We start from the raw sequence: 16,706 nt of genomic DNA, 5'->3' as shown, positions 1-16,706 counted from the left end.
CCTCCTCCATTCCTGCCATTATTGAAAGAGATCGTGATACCTCACATCTCAAAATAGGGCTACTTAATGTTAGATCCCTCACTTCAAAGGCAGTTATAGTCAATGAACTAATCACTGATCATAATCTTGATGTGATTGGCCTGACTGAAACATGGTTTAAGCCTGATGAATTTACTGTGTTAATGAGGCCTCACCTCCTGGTTACACTAGTGACCATATCCCCCGTGCATCCCGCAAAGGCAGAGGTGTTTCTAACATTTACGATAGCAAATTTCAATTTACCCCCCCAAAAATTACGTTTTCGTCTTTTGAGCTTCTAGTCATGAAATCTATGCAGCCTACTCAATCACTTTTTATAGGTACTGTTTACAGGCCTCCTGGGCCATATACAGCGTTCCCTGAATTTCTATCGGACCTTGTAGTCATAGCAGATAATATTCTAATTTTTGGTGATTTTAATATTCACATGGAAAAGTCCACAGACCCACTCCAAAAGGCTTTCGGAGTCATCATCGACTCAGTGGGTTTTGTCCAACATGTCTCTGGACCTACTCACTGTCATAGTCATACTATGGACCTAGTTTTGTCCCATGGAATAAATGTTGTAGATCTTAATGTTTTTCCTCATAAACCTGGACTATCGGACCACCATTTTATTACGTTTGCAATCGCAACAAATAATCTGCTCAGACCTCAACCAAGGAGCATCAAAAGTCGTGCTATAAACTCTCAGACAACACAAAGATTCCTTGATGCCCTTCCAGACTCCCTCTGCCTACCCAAGGATGTCAGAGGACAAAAATCAGTTAACCACCTAACTGAGGAACTCAATTTAACCTTGCGCAATACCCTAGATGCAGTTGCACCCCTAAAAACTAAAAACATTTGTCATAAGAAACTAGCTCCCTGGTATACAGAAAATACCCGAGCTCTGAAGCAAGCTTCCAGAAAATTGGAACGGAAATGGCGCCACACCAAACTGGAAGTCTTCCAACTAGCTTGGAAAGTCAGTACCATGCAGTATCGAAGAGCCCTCACTGCTGCTCGATCATCTTATTTTTCCAACTTAATTGAGGAAAATAAGAACAATCCGAAATTTATTTTTGATACTGTCGCAAAGCTAACTAAAAAGCAACATTCCCCAAGTGAGGATGGCTTTCACTTCAGCAGTAATAAATTCATAAACTTCTTTGAGGAAAAGATCATGATCATTAGAAAGCAAATTACGGACTCCTCTTTAAATCTGCGTATTCCTCCAACGCTCAGTTGTCCTGAGTCTGCACAACTCTGCCAGGACCTAGGATAAGGAGAGACACTCAAGTGTTTTAGTACTATATCTCTTGACACAATGATGAAAATAATCATGGCCTCTAAACCTTCATGCTGCATACTGGACCCTATTCCAACTAAACTACTGAAAGAGCTGCTTCCTGTGTTTGGCCCTAATATGTTGAACATAATAAACGGCTCTCTATCCACCGGATGTGTACCAAACTCACTAAAAGTGGCAGTAATAAAGAATCTCTTGAAAAAGCCAAACCGTGACCCAGAAAATATAAAAAACTATCGGCCTATATCGAATCTGTGCAGCAACACACTGCCTTCCTGAAGACAAACAATGTATACGAAATGCTTCAGTCTGGTTTTAGACCCCATCATAGCACTGAGACTGCACTTGTGAAGGTGGTAAATTACCTTTTAATGGCGTCAGACCGAGGCTCTGCATCTGTCCTCGTGCTCCTAGACCTTAGTGCTGCCTTTGATACCATCGATCACCACATTCTTTTGGAGAGATTGGAAACTCAAATTGGTCTACACGGACAAGTTCTGGCCTGGTTTAGATCTTATCTGTCGGAAAGATATCAGTTTGTCTCTTTGAATGGTTTGTCCTGTGACAAATCAACTGTACATTTCGATGTTCCTCAAGGTTCCGTTTTAGGACCACTATTGTTTTCACAATATATTTTACCTCTTGGGGATGTCATTCGAAAACATAATGTTAACTTTCACTGCTATGCGGATGACACACAGCTGTACATTTCAATGAAACATGGTGAAGCCCCAAAATTGCCCTCGCTAGAAGCCTGTGTTTCAGACATAAGGAAGTGAATGGCTGCAAACTTTCTACTTTTAAACTCGGACAAAACAGAGATGCTTGTTCTAGGTCCCAAGAAACAAAGAGATCTTCTGTTTAATCTGACAATTAATCTTGATGGTTGTAAAGTCGTCTGAAATAAAACTGTGAAGGACCTCGGCGTTATTCTGGACCCTGATCTCTCTTTTGACGAACATATCAAGACTGTTTCAATGACAGCTTTTTTCCATCTACGTAACATTGCATAAATCAGAAATTTCTGTCCAAAAATAATGCAGAAAAATTAATCCATGCTTTTGTTACTTCTAGGTTAGACTACTGCAATGCTCTACTTTCCGGCTACCCGGATAAAGCACTAAATAAACTTCAGTTAGTGCTAAATAGGGCTGCTAGAATCCTGACTAGAACCAAAAAATGTGATCATATTACTCCAGTGCTAGCCTCCCTACACTGGCTTCCTGTTAAGGCAAGGGCTGATTTAAAGGTTTTACTGCTAACCTACAAAGCATTACATGGGCTTGCTCCTACCTATCTTTCCAATTTGGTCTTGCCGTACATACCTACACGTACGCTACGGTCACAAGACGCAGGCCTCCTAATTGTCCCTAGAATTTCTCAGCAAACAGCTGGAGGCAGGGCTTTCTCCTATAGAGCTCCATTTTTATGGAATGGTCTGCCTACCCATGTGAGAGACGCAGACTCGGTCTCAACTTTTAAGTCTTTACTGAAGACTCATCTCTTCAGTGGGTCATATGATTGAGTGTAGTCTGGCCCAGGAGTGTGAAGGTGAACGGAAAGGCTCTGGAGCAACGAACCGCCCTTGCTGTCTCTAGCCTGGCCGGTTCCCCTCTCTCCACTGGGATTCTCTGCCTCTAACCCTATTACAGGGGCTGAGTCACTGGCTTACTGGCTCTTTCATGCTGTCCCTAGGAGGGGTGTGTCACTTGAGTGGGTTGAGTTACTGACGTGATCTTCCTGTCTGGGTTGGCGCCCCCCCTTGGGTTGTGCCGTGGCGGAGATCTTTGTGGGCTATACTCGGCCTTGTCTCAGGATGGTAAGTTGGTGGTTGAAGATATCCCTCTAGTGGTGTGGGGGCTGTGTTTGGCAAAGTGGATGGGGTTATATCCTTCCTGTTTGGCCCTGTCCGGGGGTATCATCGGATGGGGCCACAGTGTCTCCTGACCCCTCATGTCTCAGCCTCCAGTATTTATGCTGTAGTAGTTTGTCGGGGGGCTAGGGTCAGTTTGTTATATCTGGAGTACCTCTCCTGTCTTATCCGGTGTCCTGTGTGAATTTAAGTATGCTCCCTCTAATTCTCTCTTTCTCTCGGAGGACCTGAGATCTAGGACCATGCCTCATGACCTGGCATGATGACTCCTTGCTGTCCCTAGTCCACCTGGCCATGCTGCTGCTCCAGTTTCAACTGTTCTGCCTGCGGCTATGGAACCCTGACCTGTTCACCGGACATGCTACCTGTCCCAGACCTTCTGTTTTCAACTCTCTAGAGACAGCAGGAGCGGTAGAGATACTCTTAATGATCGGCTATGAAAAGCCAACTGACATTTACTCCTGAGGTGCTGACTTGCTGCACCCTCGACAACTACTGTGATTATTATTTGACCATGCTGGTCATTTATGAACATTTGAACATCTTGGCCATGTTCTGTTATAATCTCCACCCGGCACAGCCAGAAGAGGACTGGCCACCCCTCATAGCCTGGTTCCTCTCTAGGTTTCGGCCTTTCTAGGGAGTTTTTCCTAGCCACCGTGCTTCTACACCTGCATTGCTTGCTGTTTGGGGTTTTAGGCTTGGTTTCTGTACAGCACTTTGAGATATCAGCTGATGTAAGAAGGGCTATATAAATACATTTGATTTGATTATGTAGTAGACATTGAGTTATACATAGCTTATGTGGAGGCTTCCATCTGGTAACGAACATTATTTTTGCTACAGTCAGTCCAGACAATCACACTAGTTTCTGGGTTACTATGATAGTGTAACGGCAGCCTTCCTCCTCTTCAAGAGAAGAGAAGGTGTAGCAGGGATCGGACCAACACACAGCGTAGCCAGTGCTCAACATGTTTAATAAAACGATAACAGTGAACACTTACAACAATACAAAATAACAAAAATGTGGCAAACCGATACAGCCCTATCTGGTGCAGAGAAACCACAAAGACAGGAAACAACCACCCACCTGGTGCAGAGAAAACACAAAGACACGAAACAACCACCCACAAACCCCAACACAAAACAAGCCACCTATATATGATTCTCAATCAGGGACAACGATTGCCAGCTGCCTCTGATTGAGAACCATATTAGGCCGAACACAGAAACAGACAAATTAGACACACAACATAGAATGCCCACCCAGCTCACGTCCTGACCAACACTAAAACAAGCAAAACACACAAGAACATTGGTCAGAACGTGACAGATACGTGACAACACCACATTATATGCATATTCCAATGCTGTTGTTTTCGGCCAGTGTGTTGTACTGTAGGATTCTAATGTTTGTTGGACTCACATTGGCTGGATTTGGGTTTAACATGTAAGGCAGGACTTTGTCTCCCCCTGCTGGTCAAGTTACCTAACTATCATAATGTTGTCCCACTGTTCCAAGAACTTCCACCTTTCATGTCCCTTAATCACATTTAGTTGACCTCATTGTACAATACATCATGTAAATAGTCAGTTGACTGAATGTTAATGCTGATGTTTCTTTCCAGTTATAAAAAAAATGGCTAGCTTATAACATCTAAATACTTTGTGATTCATGAAATTACATGAGCTGGTACACAGAGTACAATTGATATATGTACTGTATTTTGTATAAATATATGGATCTTTAATTGTCATGTTGAGATTCAATGTTAAAATGAAAAATAAACAATCAACTCTACAACACAAATCATATGGAATGCTCTTTATTGGTAAGAAGTGGGAAGACTGAAGAAAAGTGGAATAAAACCTGCATAACATGTTTGACTAAAACCAGATAGATATAAAATGGAATTATCCTCCAAAACACTGTGAAGTAAAGTAAATATATCGCCATTGGGAAAACTAGTCAGTTACAAGTACATAATAATGAATAGACAGACAACATTCTCGCAAAGTAACTGACACTGTCAAGTACAATCATGTGAAATGCTGATTGCATGGACCTTTTATATAGTCTCTGACTATATAAAATATTGAGAGAAGTGTGAAATCAACAGTAAGTCAAGGTAATACTCAAAGCTGACCTGTCTCCCTCAGCCTACTTTAAGAACATACTTTGAATATATCCTGTATTCCACAAGTTTCCCCTCAACATACCGGGTGTAATTTGACTGACTTGAGTTTCTACTGTAGCTGTACAGTACATGAAACAGTTTGTCAGTAGTTTCACTATATCTTTTCCCTCATCGCTTTAATATTTGGTCCGCATGAGAATAACATAAAAACCAAGGAGCTATGGGACTGGAATACAATATCATCTAACACTTTTGCAAATAATTCAAGGTCAATATATATTTATTTAAGTGAGTTTCAAAAGGATTAAGTTAAATAACCAGAAATATCTTAACATAAAAATCTTAAATATTGCTAATTATGAGGAATATTTTCATCTATTGAATATATCTAAAATAATAAAAACTATGTTTTTGGAATAAACTTTACCTGTACTCTTGATATAGTAAATACTTCATACAGTGAAATACTCTACATCTATTTTTTGCATATGGCTTTCATATAGCATGGCGGTGACGTGCATAGAACTGTTAGGAGAAAGAGGGGATTGAGAGAGAGAGAAAGAGAGAGAGATTCTAGGACTTGGTAGATAATAATGGACAGAGAGAAGCCTGTACTCAAAGCCTGCAGAGCTGAATGGGAATGATTGAGCAAGATGACACAAAAATACATCCTGAAGTACCACAACAATCATCGGTTCACTTATTATCAAAGAAATGTCAATTTCTGGTAATTTACAGGAAAAAAAGCCAAATATGTCTAAAATATCAAAACTTAAATAAACTCCTAGATAAGGGATTGTTTTGATAGTGTCACCTAAAAAGGTTTTGATTTGGCAACCAAACACTTATCCAAGGTTTACGTTTCTCAAATGACAGATTCTTACTATCAATGGTTACAGTATTGTGTGTTTCTGTGTGTGTATGTTTCTGTGTGTGTTTGTGTGTGTGTGTGTGTGTGTGTGCAGTATGTGTAATAGCATCCATGTGACAGGGGCAGGCAGCAAACAAAACACACCACCACCCCCCCTGACCCTGTTACGCCCAGGAACCAGCCTGGACCTCGCCTAGTTATCGTTCCCAAAGACGGTGTTGAGCTGCTGGGTGACCCTGATGAAGGTGGTCCTGCGGCTGAGCTCCTTGAGCTTCCCTGCGCCCACGTAGGTGCAGGTGGAGCGGACCCCGCCCAGGACGTCGCGTATGGTTACGTCCACGGGACCCTTGTAGACCACCTCCACCGTCTTCCCCTCAGATGCCCTGGGAGAAGAAGAGGGAACGTTTTAGTGAACTCTTAAGCCTAATGTATGTATACGACGCAAGAACCATACGCAAAATGGCGATCCTGCGTTCTTGCGTCGAGTTAGGAATTGTGGGGATGCACACGTCTGCATATTTCTTCTACCCAATGCAATTTTGCGTAGCTACTTTTAGTTCCATGAGTACGTACGTGGGATATAAACTAGTATTTATGCTTCAAGTTTGACCAATATTCATTTTATTAGAGAATGCCAAGAGTGTGCAAAGCTGTCATCTAGGCAAAGGGTGGCTACTTTGAAGAATCTAATATATATTTTGATTTGTTTAACACTTTTTGGGTTACTACATGATTCCATATGTGTTATTTCATAGTTTTCATGTCTTCACTATTATTCTACAATGTAGAAAATAGTACAAATAAAGAAAACCCCTTCAATGAGTAGGTGTTCTAAAACTTTTGACTGGTACTGTGTGTACAGGATACACATGGTATACACCATCTAACCAAATGTTTACTTGCAGGTTCCTTCTTGACAATACAACAATAAGAAATAAGAAAAGATAAGAATACAAACATAAAGTAAATGTCTCAGTAGAATAGAACAAACACTTTAGCATAAGTAAAATACAGGAAGGCACAATTTATAGTCCAATATTGACATGTGTTTTGGGGAAGGGTGTTTTTCCTAAAGCGTGCTACAGTGTTTAAAGCCGCTCATTTCCTGCTAGGCGGTCAGTAACATCTCTGACCTGTACTCGGCCACGCCCCCGGCGTGTCTCTTCATGGCCGTATCGGAGCTCATGCCGTAGAACAGCTTGTACTTCTTCCCGTTCTTCTCGATGACCTCGCCCCCGCTCTCTGAGTGGCCGGCCAGCATTCCGCCCAGCATCACAAAGTCCGCCCCCGCGCCTGTCAGTCACACACAACCACAGCTGAGAAAAGCCAGTCAGGGTCAGACACATTCCCTCGGGACCATCACACGACGTCCTCAGAACCCAGCTGGGGTCGGACAATCCTGGGAACTAGACAAAACCTCCAGGGGACCATGACACAACATCCTGACAACTTTAGGCGACCATTTTAAAACGTCCCGGTGATATCCTAACGACTCATTGTTGATAGCAGGGTTGTCAGAACCTGGCAAAGGAATGCAGGGGGGAAAGTGTGAGGTTAGCGTGAGACAACAAATGCACTTTTCTATACTCAAGGAGAGAAAGAGACAAACAGCTAGACTGTTGTTTTACTATTAAATTCAATACTATCATTGTTTTACATTTCGTAAAGCAGTTTGTGTTTCATAACCAGGCAAAGCTAAATAGTAGGCTAGTGACTGGCGGTTATGGAGAAGTAAGAGAGTCGCTTACGCGATGTCTAGCAGAGCCTGCCTGCTTGTCTGCCCACACTCATCGCTTGCTCCCCCGCAGCTCACCAGCTGATGTAGGTTGTGTGGCGCGTCCTTCCCACTGTTAGAGAACAGAACCCTTGCTGCTCTGTGCACCCAGTGCTGCTAATATTCTACTTATCATAGCAGCTTATCCAGTGCAAAGTGCAAATACAAGGCACTAGAAGCCAAGTCTGAGTCATAAATGGTTGAGTCCAAGTCCACTCACTAGTCCTGAAAATGTATTGTAGCACTTGAGTCCGAGTCCTGGACCTGAGTACTACAACACTGGTTGTAGAGTCTCTGTAGTCTGATTAAAGTAAGTACTATATGCTCTGTGAGTTGAAATGTTACATTTTACTGCTACAAAACTCACCAAAAGCCTTGGAGACGTCACCTGGGCAAGTGCACCCACCGTCCTTTATGAGAGAGAAAGAAGAGGGAAGAGTAAGATACTATGGGTCTTCAGGTGAAGTCTTTATCTATTCAACCATCTTGGTATGTATATCACGGTGTTGAGCCAAAGACAGACAAAGACTTTTGAGCCAAAGACAGCCAAAGACTGTTGAGCCAAAAGGATGTAAGTGTATAACTAGGGATGCACGATATATTGGTGAACATATCGGAATCGGACGATATTAGCTAAAAATGCCAACATCGGCATCGGCCCGATGTCTAGTTTAACGCCGATGTGCAAAACCGAGGTCAAAGCTGACGTGCATACCTAATATAACGTAGGTAGATGATGTAATACACGGAAAATACAGCGCTACACAGAACAAAAACAGAAAAATACTAAGAGCACACTTCCAACAACTAAACAAGTTCAGGTCGAGCAGTCATTTGAAAGAGGAAGAACATTTCAGCGAGACAACTCAAAGGCCAAATCCATTAACGCCAAGATAATGGAATTCATTATGCTACTTGCTATTGGCGTCACGACTGACATTTGGACCAGCGATGTCAGCCCCATGAGCATCCTGAGTCTGACAGCACAGTGGGTCGACGAGGATTTCCTACTGAGGAAAGTCGTATTTCATGCTCAAGAATGAGCTGGTTCTCTGCTGCTGCCATTTCAATGGCATTTGAGAACATGAACACACTCCTAGCTCCATTCGAACAACTGACTCGAGAAATAAGCTCATCAACTGCGTCTGCAGCAGACGTGAAACCCTCTGTCATGGCATTGAAACGCCTGCTTATCAAAACTGCTGACAGACCGTGGGGTTAAAACTTACAAAAGTACTCGAGGCTGTGAACACGAAATTCGGTGGGATTCTCTCTGAGCCGCTTTACTGTGTTGCCACCATGCTGGATGCTAGGTACAAGGAATGCTACTTCGATGCAGACAAGAAACAGAGTTTATGTGAAATGTTACATACACAGCTGGACAAGATGGAAACGGACACAGTGACAGTGCGCACCGAGGAAGAGAGGCCTCGGACAGACAGAGCTGAAACTTCACTGCTTGACATGTATGATGAAATCCTGTTGAGAATGAAACGACTGAACAACTGAACAACAAAACAGCACAGCAAGTAAGTGAAAGAAATAGGTTTTGATTATGTTTTCCTGGTAATGGGGAGATACGTAAATGCCAACAAAATAACTTTTTTGGTCAGTGTGGTGTGGTGTGTGTGTGTAACCTTTATTTAACTAGGCAAGTCAGTTAAGAACAAATTCTTATTTACAATGACGGCCTACCCCGGCCAAACCCGGACGACGCTGGGCCAATTGTGCGCAGCCCTATGGGACTCCCAATCACGCCCTGATGTGATACAGCCTGGATTCGAACCAGGGACTGTAGTGATGCCTCTTGTACTGAGATGCAATGCCTTAGACCGCTGCGTCCATGTGTGTGTGTTAACTATTTAACTGTACTAGAATGCTTAAAAGGCTGCTAAAATTTAAAATATCGCTATCGGGTTTTTGGCAAGGAAAATATTGGATATCAGCCCAAAATGTCATATCGGTGCATCACTATGTATAAAATAACAATACATGTATAATACATGTTTAATAATAATGGAGGCTTACAGAGATGATGTGTCCGCCCAGGCCGTGGGCAGCGTCTGCACACTCGATCACAGCGCTCAGCTGGGGATAGCCCACCCCGGTCTTCTTACGGGTGGTGCACACAGACCCTACACACACACAGACAGACAGAAGGTCAGAGGTTATGAGCATGACCACACTAAGACCCCAATTCAATCAATTGCAGAAAAGGTATGAGGAATGACGATCCAGAAAAACCGCAATGTGCCAGAGTCGCCCGGGTTATAACATCACCTGGTCCGATGCCCACTTTGATGATGTCAGCGCCGGCGAGGATCAACTCTTCCACCATCTCCCCGGTAACCACATTCCCTGCCTGTGGCAAAGACAACACAGTCACTTTCAGTGTCTTAGATGGTGCACTAGTATAGTGCACTACTTTTGACTAGAGTCTTATATGGGCTCAAATGACACCCTGAGTGCACTACTTTGACAGGAGCCCTCAGGAATAGTGTGATTTGAAATGTATAAACTGTATAAATACTGCAGGCATAATCACATGCTCATAATCACAAATTTGCACACTATAAAAGAGAGCATAGAGGAGTCACTGACCATGATGGTGTGTGTCGGGTACTTCTGACGCACGTCTTTGACAAAGTGGACAAAGTGCTCTGAGTAGCCATTGGCCACATCCACACAGATGTACTGCAGCTGAGGCACAGCGGCTAGGATCTCACCCAGTCTGTCAAAGTCCCCTTCACTTGTCCCTGTGCTGACTGCCACACTCTGAGAGAGAGGGAGAGCGAGAGAGAGATAAACACATAATGAAAAGTTTGGCAAAGTAAGATACTTGTCTTATAGGGTACTATGTAAATGATATCCCAGACAGCATTGCTTTAATGTACCTGTACACATTCCTGATTCTTTGTTGCAAACTCCTTCCAGTCATCTACTGAATAGTGTTTGTGAATGGCAGTGAAGAGAGTGAACTGGGGGGAGAAAGAGAAATGTCTTTGTTAAACACCTTTAAGTGCATAAAATCTATGGGAACAGAGACATCTAATAAACATAGATTTGGGCTCCACTTTCTCTGTGAGCCAGTAGGGGATATTTGAGTTGTTTAGTATTAGAAAGTATGAGTGAGGATGGTGAATTCTGATTTAAGCTATTTTGTTGTTTTTGCTTGTTGCCGTTTATAACACAATATGTATGTCTATGTCTATACCTTGGATAACGCCAGGGCCATCTCGAAGGTGCCGACGGTGTCCATGTTGGCGGCAACGATGGGGATTCCTCTGTAGCTTCCCTTGGAGTTCCTGAAGGTGTAACTTCTCATCAGGTCCACCTGGGGGAGAAGGAGAAACAGACAAAGACAGAGAGACAGACAGAGATACAGACAGATAGAGAGAGACAGACAGATAGATACAGAGAGACAGACAGATAGAGAGAGACAGATAGAGACAGAGAAACAGACAGAGACAGAGAGACAGACAGATAGAGCGAGACAGACAGAGAGAGACAGACAGACAGACAGATAGAGAGAGACAGACAGAGAGAGACAGACAGACGGAGACAGACAGAGAGACAGAAACAGAGAGAGACAGACAGACAGAGATACAGACAGAGAGACAGACAGACAGAGATACAGACAGACAGAAACAGAGAGAGACAGACAGAGACACAGACAGACAGGTAGAAGGTAGAGAAAAAGGCACCACCATTGAAGAGTGATATACTGTGTTTGGAAAATGACACTACTGGTACAAACTGGTCATTGAATAGAATTGAACAATACTGTAGACATATTAGTATATTACAGGAAAAAGGAAGGAGTTATGCACCTCACTACGGGACTTGAGTGTGCTTCGTTTCGGACGGAGGAGCACATCCTTGAAGTCCAACTTGATGTCATTCTCAATGCGAGGCATTTCTACTGCTTGTTATCCGTAGTAGGAACACGTTGTATCTTCTTCTGATCGGTCTGCAATGGGGTCGACAAAACGGACAACAGTATAGAACAGGCGGAATAGCACAGAACAGGCTGATTCACACCAACCCACACACAAAAACAAACAACCAAACACACACACACACACGAGGGCGAACATGTGATAAACGCTAGAGATAGTGAACAATGAGCGCCTTACAAATAGGACACAGAAAACATTAGAGTAAGCACATTTTCAAGGTTCCATGGGGGTCTGTTCACTCATAAAAATGGTAGTAGACAGGGACTGTTCAAAGTTCCATGAGGGTTCCTTGTGGGTCTGTTTACTGTCAGTAGTGCGAGGAAAAATACCCCTTTTACATGTTGCAGAGTTAAGATACACTTAAGATACTTACAATATCCAAATCGATAATAATGTAATAGTAATACATTCATTACAGACCATTTAGCTAAAGCTGGTCATATAAGGCCTAATAAACTAGCTAACGTGTTACTCGAAAAATCTAGTCAATATGGGCTATCATGCTGTCACTGCCTCCATGGTCCAGTCAAAATTTAACTAGGCAAATATTTAATTAAACCGTCAAAAGAGGTTAAAGACCCTAGATCTGTACGTACGGTTAGATGTAGGTATATGAATCATGTTTCTTCTGTACGAAATGAGGAATAAACGACTTACCTTTATGAAATGTATGATGAATATTTCTTATTTCAGCAGAACGCTTCCGTTAAATATGCGAGGCAGGAAAGTTTAAGAGGGCGGGTCTTTACTGTAAAGCTATTCTTGTAGTTCTATAATTCGGGTATATGTGCTTTTTATGTACAGTGGGGGTTGAGAAAAGACTACAAATAAAATACTTTACGTCACTCCTTCGTCGTAGAGTCTACTAAATTGTAGTTTTTTACCACTAGTAATGGGGCTAACTCTAGAGATTTCTCGAACACTAAAATATTTAAATAAACATATTTTATCTAATAAAAAATGTTGATGGAGAAAACATCTCCTCGAAGTACCAACGCACATAGCGGAACCTATTATTGTGAGCAACGTGAATAGTGGGACCTATGTTAGAGAAACACAGGACATTTTCGCGCCCGAAGATTGCTGTAGAAATTTGCTTATGTTGTGAACTGGAAACCAAATTTAGCAGCTATTACACAGATACCATATCAGTTATAATATAATTAATGTGTTTAGAAAACAAAATAAGTCAAAATGTTGATTAAAGTCAAGGTAAGAGAACGTCAGACACAGATATTAAGCCACTAGCAAATTAGCTAGTTTTTGCTTTTAATTCAGCTGCTCAGTGCATACAATCAGTAGCAAGCTAGCTACCTACATGGGTCCATAAAATAAGAATCGAATAACCTGACATTTTACATGGCTACATAGATCATAAGTAACTGTCTTCTGCTGGTTATGAGGGGTCAAATAATAGATCATCCTGAACATGATTAAGTATTTTCTAAATGTCTTTCTCTCAGACCCTCACAGGGAAGGAAATTGAGATTGACATAGAGCCCACAGACAAGGTGTGTATGTATGTACTTTTTCCAGTATTCCCTTTGTTGCTGATGTGTGTGTGTGTGTGTGTGTGTGTGTGTGTACACCATGCACTGATATTATCTATTCATTGTGTGTATTCTGTTTGTCTCTGTCAGGTGGAGAGGATCAAGGAGCGAGTGGAGGAGAAAGAGGGGATCCCTCCTCAACAGCAGAGGTTGATCTACAGCGGGAAACAGATGTAAGCCACTTAGGCAATATCTTAGAATTAATCATGAGGAAAATAAAAAAAAGATTATATGTTTTCAGTGTACAAATGACTCCCCTGCACTAGTCTCGGAAATCCCAGTCCTAGGGCAACAGCACTGGAACATTGTTAATGTGGGAGGCAGCCCATTTGCCCTAGGTATACTACACCTCTACAGACATACTTTAGTCAGTGGTCAGATAACAACAGACATGAAAATGATATTGTCCCATTCTTCCTAATATCCACTTTTTCCCGCTCTGTCTTTCCCTCAGGAACGATGAAAAGACAGCGGCAGACTACAAGATCCAGGGAGGTTCTGTATTACATCTGGTCCTGGCACTGAGAGGAGGGGAGGTCCTCCACTGTCCCACGAGCCTTCTGCTCGCCTTGTAACCACCACGCTTGCCTTAGCCCCGGTTAGATGTTGCCCTTAGGCACAGATCTAGGATCAGCTTAACCCTCCTCAAATCCAAACCGTAATCGTTATGAGCGACAAATGCAAAACGGACCTTAGATCAGTGATTTTGAGCAACTTCAGCTCTATCCCCTTGGAACCGGCCAATGTAGACCTTCTCTGAGACATATTACAACTGTAACGAGGTGTTGTCCTTTTGTGTTGGGAGGATCGCCATGTCAGCACTCTCTCTTGTCCCTTCCTCGTTTGAGAGCATCAAACTGATGCAGATGTTACGTTTACAATGTGTGAAAGTGTGAGAAAGTATTATTCTTTAGAGATAGATTCATGTAATGGTTTAGTTTGTCATTAAAACATCAGTTATCCGTGATGGATGTTGCATTGTCATTAATGCTGTGTTTAATGTTATGGGACTGATGGGCATGCTTTGTAGGAAAAATTCAAACACCACACCAGTCAACAACTATTATTTTACCCCAGTATAATAATCTCTTGTTACTGTAGCTATGTACATTTATGCTGGAACTCACAAAAAGTATCCACAAGAGACAGGAGGTTGGTAGAAAGTTAAACAGTTCTCTTTGAAGTATGTCTAAGTAGGGCTAGGAGTTTCTCGGTCTGCTCACGTGGTCAAGAAAAACTTTTTGCGTCACTCATGTACAATAAGGTAGGTGGTGGGACTGACACCTACAGTCAAAGGCCTAATCCCAATCGACCCCTACGCCCTATGCACTCGTGGAGATTTGACAGGTGTAAGAAATATGGTAATAGCTCACCCTTCCACTGTGATAGGCTAGGTGGAAGTTGCACCAATCCTCTCAGATATCCAGAGCTGCATAGGCTCCAAGCTCCAAACGAGCTTCAATGCCATACAACACTCCTTCCGTGGCCTCCAACTGCTCTTAAACGCTAGTAAAACCAAATGCATGCTTTTCAACCGTTCGCTGCCTGCACCCGCACGCCCGACTAGCATCGCCACCCTGGACGGTTCCGACCTAGAATATGTGGACATCTATAAGTACCTAGGTGTCTGGCTAGACTGCAAACTCTCCTTCCAGACTCATATCAAACATCTCCAATCCAAAATCAAAGCAAGAATCGGCTTTCTATTCCGCAACAAAGCCTCCTTCACTCACGCCGCCAAACTTACCCTAGTAAAACTGACTATCCTACCGATCCTCGACTTCGGCGATGTCATCTACAAAATAGCTTCCAATACTCTACTCAGCAAACTGGATGCAGTTTATCACAGTGCCATTCGTTTTGTTACTAAAGCACCTTATACGACCCACCACTGCGACCTGTATGCCCTAGTCGGCTGGCCCTCGCTACATGTTCGTCGTCAGACCCACTGGCTCCAGGTCATCTACAAGGCTATGCTAGGTAAAGTGCCGCCTTATCTCAGTTCACTGGTCACGATGGCTACACCCACCCGCAACACGCGCTCCAGCAGGTGTATCTCACTGATCATCCCTAAAGCCAAAACCTCATTTGGACGCCTTTCCTTCCAGTTCTCTGCTGCCTGCGACTGGAACGAATTGCAAAAATCTCTGAAGTTGGAGACTTTTATCTCCCTCAACAACTTTAAAAATCTGCTATCCGAGCAGCTAACCGATCTCTGCAGCTGTACATAGTCCATCTGTAAACTACCCACCCAATTTACCTACCTCACCCCCCATACTGCTTTTATTTATTTACTTTTCTGCTCTTTTGCACACCAGTATCTCTTCTTGCACATGATCATCTGATGATTTATCACTCCAGTGTTAATCTGCTAAATTGTAATTATTCGATTTATTGCCTACCTCATGCCTTTTGCACACATTGTATATAGATTCTCTTTTTTTCTACCATGTTATTGACTTGTTTATTGTTTACTCCATGTGTAACTCTGTGTTGTCTGTTCACACTGCTATGCTTTATCTTGGCCAGGTCGCAGTTGCAAATGAGAACTTGTTCTCAACTAGCCTACCTGGTTAAATAAAGGTGAAATAAAAAAAAATAAAAAAATAGGGCTTAACGGTCGATTTGGCCAACCATGACTCCATGTGGTTGGAGGGATAAGCCAATGAAGTTGGAAGTCCCACCCAGTTGACTACATTAAATTGGTAGAATCGGGCCCACAAGACACATTTTTATTTCATTTAAATGTTTTCTTACCCCTTTTTTCTCCCCAATTTCGTGGTATCCAATTGGTAATTACTGTCTTGCCATCGCTGCAGCTCCCGTACGGACTCAGGAGAGGCGAAGGTTGAGAGCCAAACCCTCTCCTAACCCAGACGATGCTGGGCCAAACCCTCTCCTAACCCAGACGATGCTGGGCCAAACCCTCTCCTAACCCAGACGATGCTGGGCCAAACCCTCTCCTAACCCAGACGATGCTGGGCCAAACCCTCTCCTAACCCAGACGATGCTGGGCCAATTGTGCGCCGCCTCATGGGTCTCCAAGTCAGTTGTGACACAGACTGGGATCGAACCCGGGTCTGTAGTGATGCCTCAAGCACTGAGATGCAGTGCCTTAGACCGCTGCGCCACTCGGGAGGCCCCCGCAAATAGATTTTAACAAACAATTGGTCCCCCAAAAAATGCGGTCCTCCGTTGAATTTCAAAATGT

General features: G+C 42.9%; 2 protein-coding genes across 3 annotated transcripts; one reads left to right on the top strand and one right to left on the bottom strand.

Moving 5' to 3' along the window:
- Positions 1 to 5,013: 5,013 nt before the first annotated feature.
- On the bottom strand, positions 5,014 to 12,715 carry LOC139561891 (GMP reductase 2-like). Of its 2 annotated transcripts, none has more exons than XM_071379289.1 (10): positions 12,603 to 12,715; positions 11,817 to 11,956; positions 11,201 to 11,320; positions 10,881 to 10,964; positions 10,588 to 10,761; positions 10,267 to 10,348; positions 10,015 to 10,121; positions 8,354 to 8,396; positions 7,346 to 7,505; positions 5,014 to 6,595 (listed from the first exon to the last, which is right to left on the bottom strand). In XM_071379289.1, the coding sequence occupies exons 2-10, from the start codon at positions 11,901 to 11,903 to the stop codon at positions 6,406 to 6,408; spliced, it is 1,047 nt and encodes a 348-aa protein (XP_071235390.1). In that variant the 5' UTR covers positions 11,904 to 11,956; positions 12,603 to 12,715; the 3' UTR covers positions 5,014 to 6,405. The 2 variants fall into 2 exon arrangements, with proteins under 2 accessions (XP_071235390.1, XP_071235391.1); XM_071379290.1 differs by lacking the exon at positions 12,603 to 12,715 and adding an exon at positions 12,319 to 12,432.
- Positions 12,716 to 12,969: 254 nt separating this feature from the next.
- On the top strand, positions 12,970 to 14,462 carry LOC139561892 (ubiquitin-like protein NEDD8). The gene is made up of 4 exons (XM_071379291.1): positions 12,970 to 13,157; positions 13,409 to 13,456; positions 13,586 to 13,668; positions 13,950 to 14,462. Exons 1-4 carry the CDS (start codon positions 13,140 to 13,142, stop codon positions 14,068 to 14,070), a joined length of 270 nt encoding a protein of 89 aa, XP_071235392.1. The 5' UTR covers positions 12,970 to 13,139; the 3' UTR covers positions 14,071 to 14,462.
- The last annotated feature ends 2,244 nt before the right edge of the window (positions 14,463 to 16,706 follow it).

This window comes from Salvelinus alpinus, chromosome 31, assembly GCF_045679555.1.
Source record: "Salvelinus alpinus chromosome 31, SLU_Salpinus.1, whole genome shotgun sequence".
Lineage (NCBI taxonomy): Eukaryota > Metazoa > Chordata > Actinopteri > Salmoniformes > Salmonidae > Salvelinus > Salvelinus alpinus.
The sequence above is the reverse complement of the archived record's forward strand: the minus strand, read 5'-3'. Positions and strand labels throughout refer to the sequence as shown.

What these genes read in the sequence shown, in the direction of transcription:
- LOC139561891 (XM_071379289.1), bottom strand. Translation starts at nt 11,903, where the DNA reads ATGCCTCGCATTGAGAATGACATCAAGTTGGACTTCAAGGATGTGCTC. An exon ending in TGGCCCTGGCGTTATCCAAG is followed by an intron (nt 10,965 to 11,200) that starts GTATAGACATAG and finishes TTCTCCCCCCAG; the next exon opens with TTCACTCTCTTCACTGCCAT. An exon ending in TGGGCGGACACATCATCTCT is followed by an intron (nt 8,397 to 10,014) that starts GTAAGCCTCCAT and finishes TCTCTCATAAAG; the next exon opens with GACGGTGGGTGCACTTGCCC.
- LOC139561892 (XM_071379291.1), top strand. An exon ending in ACATAGAGCCCACAGACAAG is followed by an intron (nt 13,457 to 13,585) that starts GTGTGTATGTAT and finishes TGTCTCTGTCAG; the next exon opens with GTGGAGAGGATCAAGGAGCG. An exon ending in ATCTACAGCGGGAAACAGAT is followed by an intron (nt 13,669 to 13,949) that starts GTAAGCCACTTA and finishes TCTTTCCCTCAG; the next exon opens with GAACGATGAAAAGACAGCGG.